This window comes from Mirounga angustirostris, unplaced genomic scaffold (genome assembly GCF_029215605.1).
Source record: "Mirounga angustirostris isolate CCGP_5_RB_7025 unplaced genomic scaffold, mMirAng1.0.hap1 SCAF_13, whole genome shotgun sequence".
NCBI classification, from domain to species: Eukaryota; Metazoa; Chordata; class Mammalia; order Carnivora; family Phocidae; genus Mirounga; species Mirounga angustirostris.
The window spans coordinates 56,975,290-56,989,359 of NW_026991721.1; the positions used below are offsets into that span (position 1 = coordinate 56,975,290).

General features: G+C 47.3%; 1 protein-coding gene and 1 long non-coding RNA gene across 5 annotated transcripts in view; one reads left to right on the forward strand and one right to left on the reverse strand.

Moving 5' to 3' along the window:
- LOC123857472 (uncharacterized) overlaps nt 1–14,070 on the forward strand; it is a 48,568-nt gene that overhangs the window by 22,303 nt on the left and 12,195 nt on the right. For 2 of the 3 annotated variants that reach the window (XR_010406993.1, XR_008507503.2), the window contains one exon: nt 5,238–5,429. The exons of the other annotated variant lie outside the window; for it this stretch is intronic. This is a non-coding gene — a long non-coding RNA (uncharacterized LOC123857472). Of the gene's footprint in view, nt 1–5,237; nt 5,430–14,070 lie in introns of those variants that run through there. 3 annotated transcript variants of the gene reach the window in all.
- On the reverse strand, nt 8,811–12,776 carry LOC123856675 (folate receptor alpha-like). Of its 2 annotated transcripts, XM_045892818.2 has the most exons (4): nt 11,632–12,776; nt 9,536–9,724; nt 9,247–9,382; nt 8,811–9,097 (listed from the first exon to the last, which is right to left on the reverse strand). In XM_045892818.2, the coding sequence occupies exons 1-4, from the start codon at nt 11,782–11,784 to the stop codon at nt 8,811–8,813; spliced, it is 765 nt and encodes a 254-aa protein (XP_045748774.1). In that variant the 5' UTR covers nt 11,785–12,776. The 2 variants fall into 2 exon arrangements, with proteins under 2 accessions (XP_045748774.1, XP_064431961.1); XM_064575891.1 differs by lacking the exon at nt 11,632–12,776 and having other exon boundaries at nt 9,536–10,036.

Sequence of the window (14,070 nt, forward strand, 5' to 3'; positions counted from 1 at the left end):
TTCTGTAAAGTCTTATTTTCTTTGTCATATGTGGTCACCAAAGTTTCTGCCTGGTTTGCTTCGTGGTCTCCTACTTTTTGCCAAGGGTTCAGGCAAGACTTCAATGCTCTGGCAGTTTATTCTGCCTTATCCCTCACTTCCTGCTTGAGGAAGACCTCCAGCTCACCAGAGTTGAGGGATTGGCGCCTTATCGGGTATTTCCTGGATGTACTCACAGTTCTGTAAACATATGTGAATTTCTAGATCCTCAGGTAACGTCAGAGATTTTCATAGCCTTCTATTGACAGTTCATTCCCTGATAGTCCTCTTAAGTGTTTTAGCCAGCCTCTTGTTTGCATCAGCTGGTGTTCCTGCCTCAAGCAGCTGGGATGTCAAATAATTTGCTGCAAAGTGTTTCGACAGACAAAGTAGAGTTTCTCACTATGTGAGCTTTGAATCCGGTCAAATAAAGACTAGCCCTATGAATGGGACTCTTATGGGGAGCCTCCAGGCAGATCTGAGAGTGACAGTTCTCTAGGGCAAGGGCTGTTTGGGAGTTCCACACCCATGCTGCCCCCTCTAGTGGCTACTAGGCCACTGGTTCTCAAAGCGGTTGTAGGTGTGAGGCAGCCGCTTTGGGAAACTACCATAGAGTTGGGAAGAGGAGGATGGGGACAAAGCTGGTCCAAACACCACCAAACTCATTGTTCCTACTAGCATTTGGCCATTTTTTTTGGAACATTTTTCTTGGACAGATTCTCCTTTGAGTGTTGAAAGCTTTGGTGTCTGGACTTCTAAATAATTGATTTTTGACCATTTTTGCCCGTGCTATTGCTTTTATGGAGAAGCAGATTTTCAGATGTCTTTCCTCTGCCATTCCAGAAGTGCATCTTCAGACTTCTATTTTAAGAAGTACAAAGCTTTAGGGGTGCCTGGGTGGCTCAGTCATTAAGCGTCTGCCTTCTGCTCGGATCATGATCCCAGGGTCCTGGGATCGAGCCCCGTGTTGGGCTCCCTGCTCCACGGGAAGCCTGCTTCTCCCTCTCCCACTCCCCCTGTTTGTGTTCCCTCTCTTGCTGTCTCTCTCCGTCAAGTAAATAAATAAAATCTTAAAAAAAAAAAAAAAGAAGTACAAAGCTTTAAATACTACGGTCACCCATAAGAAAAATGATCTTTGAGCCTACAGTCTGCCCTTAACGTGAAGAAATAAAAGTTATTTTGGCTTCCTGGATGTTTTTCCCTTACAGCAGAGTTTAGGTCCTTACATAACGTGAATGTGAACTTTCACTTCCTAGAAAAAATGGTGACTTGGGGGTTTTGTGCTCACTCACATCATCCTCTTGGGTCAAGATATAACATAAAACGAGAAGTTAAAAATTTTAATGACAGGGCGCCTGGGTGGCTCAGTTGGTTAAGCGACTGCCTTCGGCTCGGGTCATGATCCTGGAGTCCCGGGATCGAGTCCCACATTGGGCTCCCTGCTCAGCGGGGGGTCTGCTTCTCCCTCTGACCCTCTCCCCTCTCGTGCTCTCTGTCTCTCATTCTCTCTCTCAAATAAATAAATAAATAAAAATCTTTAAAAAAAATTTTTTAATGACAAAGTTGTTATAAAATATAATTTTCTTATTAATAACACAACCAAGGCTAAGGCTGTTTCCAGACAATACTTTCTTCTGTTTCCCGTTCTCCAAGATCAGGTCCTATATTCAGAATAACAAAACTATCAAGGCATCTTTTTCACCAAAATCATCTTGGCACTTCCCAGATAGCTGCTAGAATACACAAAAACTTTGCTCTCTCAGTGCATGGCTCTCATAAGTGAAGAAGGATACAAGGAGCGATGCTAAAAATAATTAGGTGTAGTTGGTATGCTCCATGTTTTTAAAATTAGTGTATCAGTATTAGAAAGAGCTGCTCTGTTCATGGTGTCCACAGTGTAGAGAAAGATGTCAAAGCAGAGAGGAGCTCATCCTTTCTAGAGGACTTTTTTTTTTTTTAAGATTTTATTTATTTATTTTGACAGAGAGAGACACAGCGAGAGAGGGAACACAAGCAGAGGGAGTGGGAGAGGGAGAAGCAGGCTCCCCGCTGAGCAGGGAGCCCGATGCGGGACTCGATCCCAGGATGCTGGGATCATGACCTGAGCTGAAGGCAGATGCTTAACCGACTGAGCCACCCAGGTGTCCCTCTAGATGACTTTAATACAGGGTATAGTGTTGTGACTGAACGTTCAGTGGCTGCAAACCTTCCCAAATGGGTAAAAGCATACTCATCTTCACGTGCCATGGCTTGCATGATGACTGTCAACAAATGTATTTCCAAGATAACTTTATGCCTTAGTTTAAAATAAATTGTTAGGGGTGCCTGGGTGGTTCAGTCAGTTAAGCATCTGACTCTTGATTTCGGCTCAGGTCATGGTCTCAGGGTCTTGAGATGGAGCTCCGCATCAGGCTCTGTGCTCAGCACGAGTCCGTTTGAGACTCTCTCTCCCTCTCCCTCTGCCCCTGCCCCCCATGCTCTCTCTCTCAAATAAATAAAACCTTTTAAAAAAATAACTTTTTATTGGGCGCCTGGGTGGCTCAGTTGCTTAAGCGACTGCCTTCAGCTCAGGTCATGATCCTGGAGTCCCGGGATTGAGTCCCGCATCGGGCTCCCTCCTCAGCAGGGAGCCTGCTTCTCCCTCTGACCCTCCCCCCTCTCATGTGCTCTCTCTCATTCTCTCTCTCTCAAATAAATAAATAAAATCTTTAAAAAAAATAACTTTTTATTATCAATAGTAATTTTGGTGCACATCTTACAAAATAGACTGTAAGGCCCTCAAGATTTCTAAATGTATCCACTGTCCATATCACCCAGAGCTCAAGGAGATGAGAGAGGACAAATAGAATTATCAACAATAGTGGGTTGGGAAGACTAACTCTCCTTCCCCAGGTTCTAATAATATGTCCTCTTTAAAGTAACCATCAGGGGTTCCTGGGTGGCTCAGTTGGTTAAACGTCTGCCTTTCAGCTCAGGTCATGATCTCAGACTCCTGGGAGAGAGCCCTGCATCGGGCTCCCTGCTCAGTGTGGAGCCTTCTTCTCCCTCTCCCTCTGCTCTTCCCCCTGCTCATGCTCTCTCTCTCTCTCTCATATAAATAAATAAAATATATTTTTAAAAGATTTTATTTATTTAACAGAGAGACACAGCGAGAGAGGGAACACAAGCAGGGGGAGTGGGAGAGGGAGAAGCAGGCTTCCCTCAGAGCAGGGAGCCGGAAGCGGGGCTCGATCCCAGGACCCTGGGATCATGACCTGAGCCAAAGGTAGACGCTTAACGACTGAGCCACCCAGGTGCCCAATAAATAAAATATTTTTTAAAATAGAGTAAATAAAGAGCCATCAACTGAGGCCTCATGAAATGCAGCAGTCACTAGTAAGTTCATGCTCTGTTGCATTACACCTCAATGAAACTTCTCTCTTTCACTCTGATATGGGACATTAATAGGTTTCTAGACCATTTTGTCTGGTCAACAAGGAGTTCCTATTCTCTCCTTCTGTCTTCCTAAAGATCCTACCATAATTGATAGGAGAACAGACTCATGGGTCTGACATCACCACCATAACTAACCCTTGGGTGATTCAACCTATCAGAGCTCTGAGACGAGATTTCCAGAAAATTCCAGCCCTAAAATGAAAGACTTCTATGGAGGGAGATGCTAACCCACAAAAGGTAATAGGAATAATTTTAAAGGAGTTAGTGAAGTTGATGGAGACATGGTTGTGGTTATTGTGCTGGTATTTTTGGTAATGTGCTTCATGATCTTTTTTTGAGTAGTCATATGATGTAGCCCTTTTTCTTTCCCCCGGCTCTGGTTTCTAACCCTCAATTTAGTAGACCCTACTTGTGCCAACTGGAATAAACACTCTCTCTAAAAAAATCCTTGGTCGATGGGCCACTCTCCTAAACATCTCTACAATACATCTGGTATTGTCCATATCATACCAAGCTCATGCTCCCTCCTTGATTGTTGCATTGTTCCAACTAATCTCTCAAAGTTTATGATGGGATAGTTTGGCTCAGATGATAGATTTTTATGGAGCCAGATATTGAATTCCTTAGAATATGTCCCCTCATGAATGTGCCCCACAGAAATCCATAATCCTATAAGATTCTCTGTATGCTACCATTGCAAGGGAGAGTATTATATAGGTAATCACTCATTCACTCATTGTACATATCATAAAATTTACCCATTAAAGTTTACAAATATTTTGCCAAGTGAGGGGTGCCTGGGTGGCTCAGTCGGTTAAGTATCTGCCTTTGGCTCATGTCATGATCTCGGTCCTGGGATGGAGCCCTGCATCGGGCTCCCTGCTCAGCGGGGAGCCTGCTTCTCTCTCTCCCACTCCTCCTGCTTGTGTTCTCTGTCAAATAAATAAATAAAATCTTTAAAAAAATATTTTGCCAAGTGTTACAACCTCACCATAAATGAGTTTAGAACATTTTCATGCCCCTTTATGTTCATTTATAATTAATCTTGGTTCCGCAATCTAGCCCCAGGCAACCACTAATTTACTTTGTATAAACTTGCCTTTTCTGGAATTTTCATAAAAATAGACTTTCACTAGCATAGTGTTTAGCTTGTGCCAGTAGTTTGTTACTTTTTATTGCTGAATAATATTCCATTGTATGGATACAACACACTTTGTCTATCCATTCCCCGGCTGATCAACATTTCAGGTTATTTCATTTCTTGAGCTATTCTGAATAATGCTTCTATGAACATTCATGTACAAGTCTTTATGTGGGGACGCCTGGGTGGCTCAGTTGTTAAGCCTCTGCCTTTGGCTCAGGTCATGATCCTGCGGTCCTGGGATCGAGCCCCGCATCGAGCTCCCTGCTCAGTGGGAAGCCTGCTTCTCCCTCTCCCTCTGCTGCTCCCCCTGCTTGTGCTCACTCACCCTCTCACTCTCTCTCTGTCAAATAAATAAATAAAATCTTTAAAAAAACCAAGTCTTTATGTGGATATATATTTTCATCTCTCTTGAGTAGTTGCTTAGAAGTGGAATTGCTGGGTCTTAAGGCAGTTTTAAGTTGTTTTGGAAATACCACAGTTTTCCAAAGGGCCGTACCATTTTACATTTCTGTCAGCAGTGTATCAGGGTTCCAATCTCTCCAACCTCGCCAACATTTGTTATTGCCTGCTGTATTTATTAAAGACATTCTAGTGGGTGTGAAATGGTATCTCACCGTGGTTTTAATTTGCATTTTTCTAGGGCGCCTGGGTGGCTCAGTTGGTTGAGCGACTACCTTCGGCTCAGGTCATGATCCTGGAGTCCCGGGATCGAGTCCCGCATCGGGCTCCCTGCTCGGCGGGGAGTCTGCTTCTCCCTCTCCCACTCCCCCTGCTTGTGTTCCCTCTCTCGCTGTGTCTTTCTCTGTCAAATAAATAAATAAAAATCTTTTAAAAAAAATTTTGCATTTTTCTAATGACTAACGGTGTTAAGCTTCTTTCACGTTCTTATTAGCCATTTGTGTAACTTCTTTGATGAAATGTCTGTTCGTTTCTTTCGCCCCCTATTTGAGTTGTTTTCTTAATTATTGAGTTGTAAGTATTTTTTTATATATTACGGATACAAATCCTTGATCAGATATGTTTTCCAGATATTTCCTCCAGTCTGTAACTTGTCTTTGAATTTTTTTTTTAAGATTTTATTTATTTATTTGACAGAGACACAGCGAGAGAGGGAACACAAGCAGGGGGAGTGGGAGAGGGAGAAGCAGGCTTCCCGCCGAGCAGGGAGCCCGATGTGGGGCTCGATCCCAGGACCCTGGGATCATGACCTGAGCCGAAGGCAGACACTTAACAACTCAGCCAATCAGGCGCCCCTGTCTTTGAATTTTCTTAATGGTATATTTTGAAGTGCACAAGTTTTGAATTTTGATGCTATCCAACTTACCTGTTTTTTCAGTGATAGCCTGTTTTTGGTCCAACAGAAAACAGTCCATCTGTAGAATAGGTAGAAGCTTTAATCTAAGAAATCTTTGCCTAACACAAAATCTGGAAGGTATGCTGTTTTCTTCTAGAAATTTTATTGTTTTAGCTGTTACATTGAAGTCTATGATCCTTTTGAGTTAATTTTCTGTATGAGTTGAAGGTCTAAGTTCATCTTTTTGTGTGTGGATAATCAATTGTCCCAGCACATTTGTTGAACAGACTATTCTTTCCCCCAGTGAATTGCCTTAGCACCTTTGTCAAAAATCAATTAACTATAAATATAGGGATTTATTTCTGGACTCAGTTCTGATCCATTAATCTCTATGTCTATCCTTCTACCAGTACTACTGCTGAGGAGATCTTAATATGGAAAATTATTAATACATTCTGCAAGCTAATAACTCCTCAGAATTTGAGGATGACCAACTCCAGAAAGTGGGACACAGACTAGTATTCTCATAAATGGCTCAGAAACAACACAATAGGTCTTTAATTAGGTATGTTGGCTTGAATTGATACTAATTGTTTTAAAACAAGATTTTATTTATTTGAGAGAGAGAGAGTGAGAGCAGGGGCAGGGACAGGGGCAGGGCGGGGTGGGGGGAGAGGGAGAAAATGTCAAGCAGATTCTGGGCTGAGCCAGGAGCCTGACGTGAGGCTCAATCTCACAACCTGAGCTGAAACCAAGAGTTGAGCACTCAACCGAGCCACCCAGGCCCAAGGTGATACTAATCTTAAATTTCACTAATTCTAACACATCTATAAACAAGTCCCATTTGTAAATAGTTATCACTGGTTCTGTAGAAAATGTTGGCCTTGTTTGTAAGACTACTAGGATGATGGCCAGTGGATTGCTGCACTCTTTTTTTTTTTTTTAAGATTTTATTTATTTGAGAGAGAGAGAGAATGAGAGAGAGCACATGAGAGGGAGGAGAGTCAGAGGGAGAAGCAGACTCCCTGCCGAGCAGGGAGCCCGATGCGGGACTCGATCCAGGGACTCCAGGACCATGACCCGAGCCGAAGGCAGTCGCTCAACCAACTGAGCCACCCAGGTGCCCGATTGCTCCACTCTTGATACAGTTTTTTGCAGAGGTTCACAGAGCTGGTTCTCTTTCTTACCTGAATCTGAAAGATTAAATTTGTCACCACAACCATGCCAGAAATATAAACTGACCATAACATAACAAGGTCTTTGTAGTGGTTATTAGGTCTTTGACAACCATTCTCATTGCCCTGTCCTTTCAAGAACTTGTTAGCATTGTATTTTCCTGGCCTCCTTGAAGTTAGTCGTGGTCATGACTTGATTTGGCCATCAAAATCAGTGTTGGGTGGAACTTTTAAAAGCCCATATGGAATTCGCCAGATTTCCTAGTCCTGTCTCATGGAAGTGTGCAATGAGATGGATCCTCCTGCAGCCTTGGTCCCTGAGTGATGTGCAGGCTATCCCAGATTCCCCACAGCAAGCGCTGTAGCTTATATAAGAAATGTTAGTTGTCCTGGAAACATGTGATATGTTACTGTAACATAACCTAGCTTATTATAACTGCTACAAACTATACTTAATGTGAAAACACGGCCTAAAAATCTGTCAGATCGTTCATTTGTAAACAGCTCTAGGAGTCTAGGTTTGGGTTCCACTCCTGGCTCTGCCAGACGGGCTCTGGCTCAGCTTCTCTGGTCGAGCATGAGGTCCATTATCCCTTCAAGATACACATATTTGCCCACTCCATGGGGCAAAGAGCTTGTTCTCAAGAGCCAGACTGCCTGAGGTGGAATCCCAGCTTTTATGCAGGGGACAGTTTTTGTTGTTGTTGTTGTTTTTAAGATTTTATTTATTTATTTGACAGAGACACAGCGAGAGGGAACACAAGCAGGGGGAGTGGGAGAGGGAGAAACAGGCTTCCCGCTGAGCAGGGAGCCCGATGTGGGGCTCGATCCCAGGACTCCAGGATCATGACCTGAGCTGAAGGCAGACGCTTAACGACTGAGCCACCCAGGCACCCCCGCAGGGGACAGTTTTAGCCATGTTTCTTAACTTAGGTGGCTGTTTCCACATGTGTACAATGTAGACAACAGTGTCTATACCCTATAGGAATACATATAAAGCATTTAGGACAGTGCCTGGTAGAGAGTGCTTTGTGGGTATTAGCCGTTAGTGAGGAATGGCTCTTGCTGGCCCTCTTCACCTCTACCCAGCCATCCATCCAGAACATGCTGGGCACAGCCATTCATTCCCCTCTATTCTATCAGAGAGCTGAGCACTGGGCAGAACAGTCAACCCTGGAATGCTTGGGTCCAATTCAAATGATAAAACTCTGGGCCTGGCTGTAGATTTAAGCTGTAGTGAAAAATGAAATTGAGAGGCACCTGGGTGGCTCAGTCAGTTAAGCATCCAACTCTTGGTTTCGGCTCAGGTCATGATTTCAGGGTTGTGAGATCGAGCCCCACATCGGGCCCTGCGCTTAGCACATAGTCCGCTTCAAATTCTCCCTCCCTCTCCCTCCTGCTCTCTCTCAAATAAATTAAATAAATAAATAAATAAATAAAATCTTTTTTAAAAAGGCAATTGAGAGCTATGAATATGTTCTAGGTTACAAGAACAGTTCAACATCTAGAAAGTTCATAGAACTGGAACTGACCAAGTCTAACTGGCTTCAATCAATGGGAACTGGGAAGCAAACGTCACATTCCCACTCACACCCAAATAACTCATGTAACACATGGTGGGTGTCTGGTTTATTCAAACTGTCGGTCAGAGCCCCATCCCTGGCCAAGGAGCAGGAAGTGATTGGCCAGGAGCTGTGGGGCTCAACAGGGGAGGACTGGGCAGGTATCAGAGGGTAAAAGGGGCTCAGCCGAGCAGCCAGAGTTGCTGCATCAGGGCCAGGCTGAGCAGGAGAGGCTCCAGCCCTCGGGGCAGGGCCCCGGCACTCATGGCCAGGGCATAGAACCTCGCCACCTCCTCGTTGGGGTTGCCCTGGGCCGGGTCGAACCACATCTGGATGCAGCGGCCGCTCCCTCGGCTGTAGTTGCTGAGTTTGTAGGAGTGACTCCAGATTTCACGGCACAGAGCAGCTGATGTGGGGAAGTAGAAATGGAAGGGAAGGCAGGCAGCTCCCGCTGGGCACTGGTTATAGCCTGTAGGGAAGATGGGAGACCTTCAGCCACTGGGCCCAGAACTAGCTTTGCTTCCACCAAGCCCACAGCCCCAAATATTCCTATGCGAGCCCCACACCCCACACTTCCACCTCCAGATCTCTCCCTTCCCGCCCCACCCGGGCCCTCACCTGAGGTCCAGTTCCAGCCCCTGTGCCAGTTGCTCTTGCAGGTGTAGGAGGTGCGACAGTCCTCCCACCATTGCTGGCAGTCCTCTTTGCACAGGGGCACGTCCAGGATGCGCTCCTTGCGCCAGCTCTGGTTCACCTGGGTGGGAGGTCAGTAGAGAAAAAGGGCTCAGGTTCATGATTCTCAGCAGCTCAGCCCTGAAGAGACCCAGAGCTGGAGAGGCAGCCTGACGAGAGGTCTGGGAAGCTCAGCTCCTCTGTAAAGATGGGGGTCCAGGGAGGACACTCATACCTCCTGGATCCAGGGCCCCAGGTTAGGGGAGCACTCATACAGGCAGGTGTCCTGGATGAAGTGCCTTTTGCAGGAAGGTGTCATATGTCCGCAATGGTCCCAGTTGAATTTGTACAGGTAGGAAATATCCTTATGGGCTTCCTGGCTGGTGTTGGCGAAGCAGCAGGAATTCTTCTTCCAGGGGCTGCACTGGGTGGGGAAGACACAGGGACTAACTCCCACACCCGGCACACCCACAATATTCCCACGTGCAGCCTCGTCCCTTTTAGTCTTTGATCCCCCAAGGCAGTCAGTCTTCCAGGGCAATGCTTGCCATTGGGAGACCCTCTTCAGGGGCAGTGCAGGCATTATGAAATTCATTAATTCAAATCTTTATTGAGCTCCTACTTCCTCTAACCCAGAGAGTAGAAACATGACAAGGAACACTTCTCACAGGATACCTACTTTGGAAAGAGATTAAAGCAGGAGAGAGGGATGGGGAATTGCAGCTTTCTAGAATGGTCAGAGATGCCTCACTGAGAAGGTCACAAAACACCTGGAGGTGAGGAAGCAAGTCAAATAAATTAGAACCTCAGAATAGATCTAATTACAGGTATACTCAAAACACTGAATAAATGAAAACCCATAGCTTAGAATGCAGTATAAAAGCAAAATATTAAAATGTGCACTTTAGGGGCACCTGGGTGGCTCAGTCGTTAGGCGTCTGCCTTCATCTCAGGTCATGATCCCAGGGTCCTGGGATCGAGCCCCACATAGGGCTCCTTGCTCCGCGGGAAGCCTGCTTCTCCCTCTCCCACTCCCTCTGCTTGTGTTCCCTCTCTCACTGTCTCTCTCTCTGTCAAAAAAATAAATAAAATCTTTAAATAAATAAATAGGGGTGCCTGGGTGGCTCAGTTGGTTAAGCGACTGCCTTCGGCTCAGGTCATGATCCTGGAGTCCCTGGATCGAGTCCCGCATCGGGCTCCCTGCTCGGCGGGGAGTCTGCTTCTCCCTCTGACCCTCCCCACTCTCATGTGCTCTCTCTCATTCTCTCTCTCTCAAATAAATAAATAAAAATCTTTAATTAAAAAAATAAATAAATAAATAAATAAAATGTGCACTTTATTTTTAGAGAGGGATTGTGCACACACATATGCACAAAAGTGGGGTAGAGGCCGGGAAGGGGGCAGAGGGAGAAGGAGAGAGAGAAGTCCAAGCAGGCTCCACACTCAGACTGGAGCCCGATGCAGGGCTGGATCCCACGACTCCAAGATCATGACCTGAGCTAAAATCAAGAGTCGGAGCCTCAACTGACTGAGCCACCTGGGCGCCCCTAAAATGTGCACTTTAAAAACAACATATAGGTTGAAGAAGTTAAAGTCGGGGCTGCTCCAAGTATCCAAGTTACACCATCACTCGGCTGTAGGCTCAGTGATTCAAAGCAACGCGATCACTATCTGCTAATGAGGTCAAAATGAACGTTGACATATTGGAATGCATTTTGCAAGTGGCTTCCCTTTTGTGTTTTCTTCACAGTTATGGCATCATATTGATTTTTTTAAACATGTAGACAGGTTCAGGATATTAAAGGGGTTGTGGTAAATCAGTTGTCATAGAAAGGAGAGCTCAGGTCCAATAAGCAGGTCAAGAACCCCAGAGGAAATGTTTGCTAGATGCGTGAATCAAGGTGCCTCACACCCAGCCTTACGACTGTGAGAAATCCAGTCGCTGGGGCTGGCAGAATAGAAGCCACGATGTGCTGTGGGTACTCTCTCCTCTCAAGACTCTTAGCGGGGTCAGTTCCAGCCTAGACTCTGAAATCAAAATGAACCCCTGGGCTGGGTCGCTCCAGTGTCATTTCCCAGGCTCCTCTCTGGACATGCTTCTGGGTTTGTGTGCCCTGGAAATGAAACCACCAAGAAGCTGAGCTCTTGGCGTCGTACTGACAACATGGGGCACTGAGCATGTGGCAAGCAGATAGGTGCCCACAGTAGTACAAACTCAAGGCCTCTCAGGTGGCCTTTCTGCCTCCACCATGGATGGACTTGGACGCTTCTATTCCCGCCTTCGTCTTCCTGAGTTTGCTCCTCCCCACCCCAGACTGGCCCTCTGCCCACCTGCTTATGCAGCTGGTCCTCCGGGCTTGGCTTTTCCTTGTGGTGCTTGGCGTCCATACAGACACTGAGAAGCTCAGTCCTGGGCCGGGCTGCCCATACTGCGGCCACCCCCACCAGAAGGAACAGCAGCTGTGTTCTCACCAGCTGGGCCATGTCAGTCTCTGAAGGAAGAGCTGTGGTCAGTGGCACCACGGAAGGCAGAGGTGGGGCCTCCAGGTGGGTGGAAACAGCCCCCGCTAGGTGGAGCCTCCGTGAAACCTGGGCCTGGTCCCGCCCCACCCCAACCCCTCAGTCTTCCCAGCCTCAGGGAGGGATGGGATCAGACACCACCCCCTGGGACGGTGGGTCCTTGCTCGGGTCACTCAGGTTACTGACTTCTCCAGGTGGAAGGGATCAAGTGATGAAACTAAGGGATGGCGTTTGGGCAAAATGCAGAAACAGCCAGGAGATTGCCATAGGTCCACAGTCTCTTGTTTTGAAATCCTTGGAGGCAAATGTTTCAGAATTTAAAATATTTAGGATTTGGTAAAAGGTAATACGATTTACATGCACAACAATCAAGCACCCATTCTGTGGTAAAAGAGTTACACTGGTGGGTTAAATAAAAACTATAATAACAACAACAACAACAACAAATTATAATAACCTCACACTGATTCTCAGGTCAGATTTTGACACCAAATCACTTTGTGCAAACTTTGACAATGATCTTAGTTTTGGAGCTTCAGATAAGCTGCAGACCTATGTTTAGAAAAAACAAAAACAAGGGGCTCCTGGGAGGCTCAGTCTGTCAAGCGTCCGACTCTTGATTTCGGTTCAGGTCGTGATCTCAGGGACATGAGATCAAGGCCCACGTCGGGCTCTGAGGTGGGAGTGGAGCCTGCTTGGGATTCTCTCTCTCCCTCTGCCTCTGCCTCTCCCTTCCCTCTCTAAAAACCCAAACCAGAAACAAACAACCCCCAACCTTGGTTCCATCCCTTCCCCAGCCTCATCATTTGGTTTCTCCCAGAGGTCCTGTGACATGGGTCATTGTCACAGGGCACGGAGGGCTGGGGGTGGGTGTGGGGAGCCAGCTGGACAGCCTCCAGGCCTCGGGAGGTTCCCATCCCCTGGCCACAGAGCTGGCCTCCCACCTTTGCGGCACCTCAGCCCTCTGAGCTCAGACCCTGAACCTGGAGGTGACTGACTGTTCCCTCACCCCACTGGTCACCAGGCACCTGGGCTCTCCTAAACTTTGGCATGTTTCCCACAGCTCCCAAAAGCATATGCACCCCTTTGCTCAAAGCTGCCTTGTCTCCACAGTGCCCCATGTCCTATGGAAATCGGGCTTCTTCCTGGGCCTCCTGGATGGGGCCAGAGCTGGCCGCCTCCAGGCTGACTGCCCAGCAGGGCTCAGGGAACCTGGAACTGAATTCCCGCCTCACTCCCCAACTCGCCCCTCACCTTCCCACCATCCAAGATTCTACTACACTATTTATTCTCGTGTTCATTCATTCTCTCCCCTGCTAATTCATTCATTCCAGGACCCAATCATCCTTCTCATGACCAAATCACTCACTGATCTGCGAGAGCAGAGGACAAATCTGTATTCTGGGGAGCACCAGGTGACTCTCTGGGGAAACAGTCTAGCAGTTTAGAGCACAGGGGGCCAGAGGAGCCTGTCCACAATTTCAGTCCTAACAGAAAGCCCCCGCCCCAGGCTCCGTGGGCCCCACCTGGTCAGTCAGCAGTTTTTCTTATTGCGGTTGCTTTCTAGAGCTAGAGCTCTCCTCTCGTGCAACCTACATCACCCGGCAAGCCACTCCCCACATTCCTAGTCTCTGCTTCAGATCTTGGTGCAACTCTCCACCCCCACCACCCCTCACCAGCCACCATCACCCTCATCACCCTGACCACAGGTGCCCTAGGGCCCCAGACTTGAAGCGCGCTAAGGACTTGGCACTGTGCTAAAAGGCAGGAGCCCATCGGTTGTAGTTCGGGGGTGGACACTAACTTACAGTTTTAACCTTGGCCAGGCCCTGCTCTGCTCTGGGCCCTCAGCCTCCACTTTTGGATTCTCTGGGATTTAGGCCAAGTGGATCCTCCTGGTTCAGCAAATTCTTTAACACCTGCTGGGGGCACTATGGGGTGTGTTGCCTCTACTGAGGGGGTGGGGAGTGGCATACCTGGGAGAGGAAGTGGTTCCCGGTCTGGCTCAGGCTTCTGCTCTGCTCTAGAGTCCCCCTTGCCCTACTTTGGGGCACAGACGAGGTTTAGTGGCCTAGGAGACGGGCAGTAGGACAGGCAGTGGGGAATGTGGCCCAGGAGTGGAGCCTGGGATCGGGCGAAGGCCACTCAGCAGTTAATTATTGCACGCTAATTATTGTGGGCACTAGCCAGGCCTCCATGGGAGGTGGGTGGATTCATAGTGCAGACCTAAGGCCACTCCCCAAGTCCCAC

Excerpts from the sequence above, each read along its gene's own strand:
- LOC123856675 (XM_064575891.1), bottom strand. The coding sequence starts at position 9,895 with ATGAATTTCATAATGCCTGCACTGCCCCTGAAGAGGGTCTCCCAATGG. Across the intron at positions 9,383-9,535 it reads TGGGGCCCTGGATCCAGGAG|GTGAACCAGAGCTGGCGCAA; the intron begins GTATGAGTGTCC and ends CCTCCCACCCAG. Across the intron at positions 9,098-9,246 it reads GGGCTGGAACTGGACCTCAG|GCTATAACCAGTGCCCAGCG; the intron begins GTGAGGGCCCGG and ends TCTTCCCTACAG.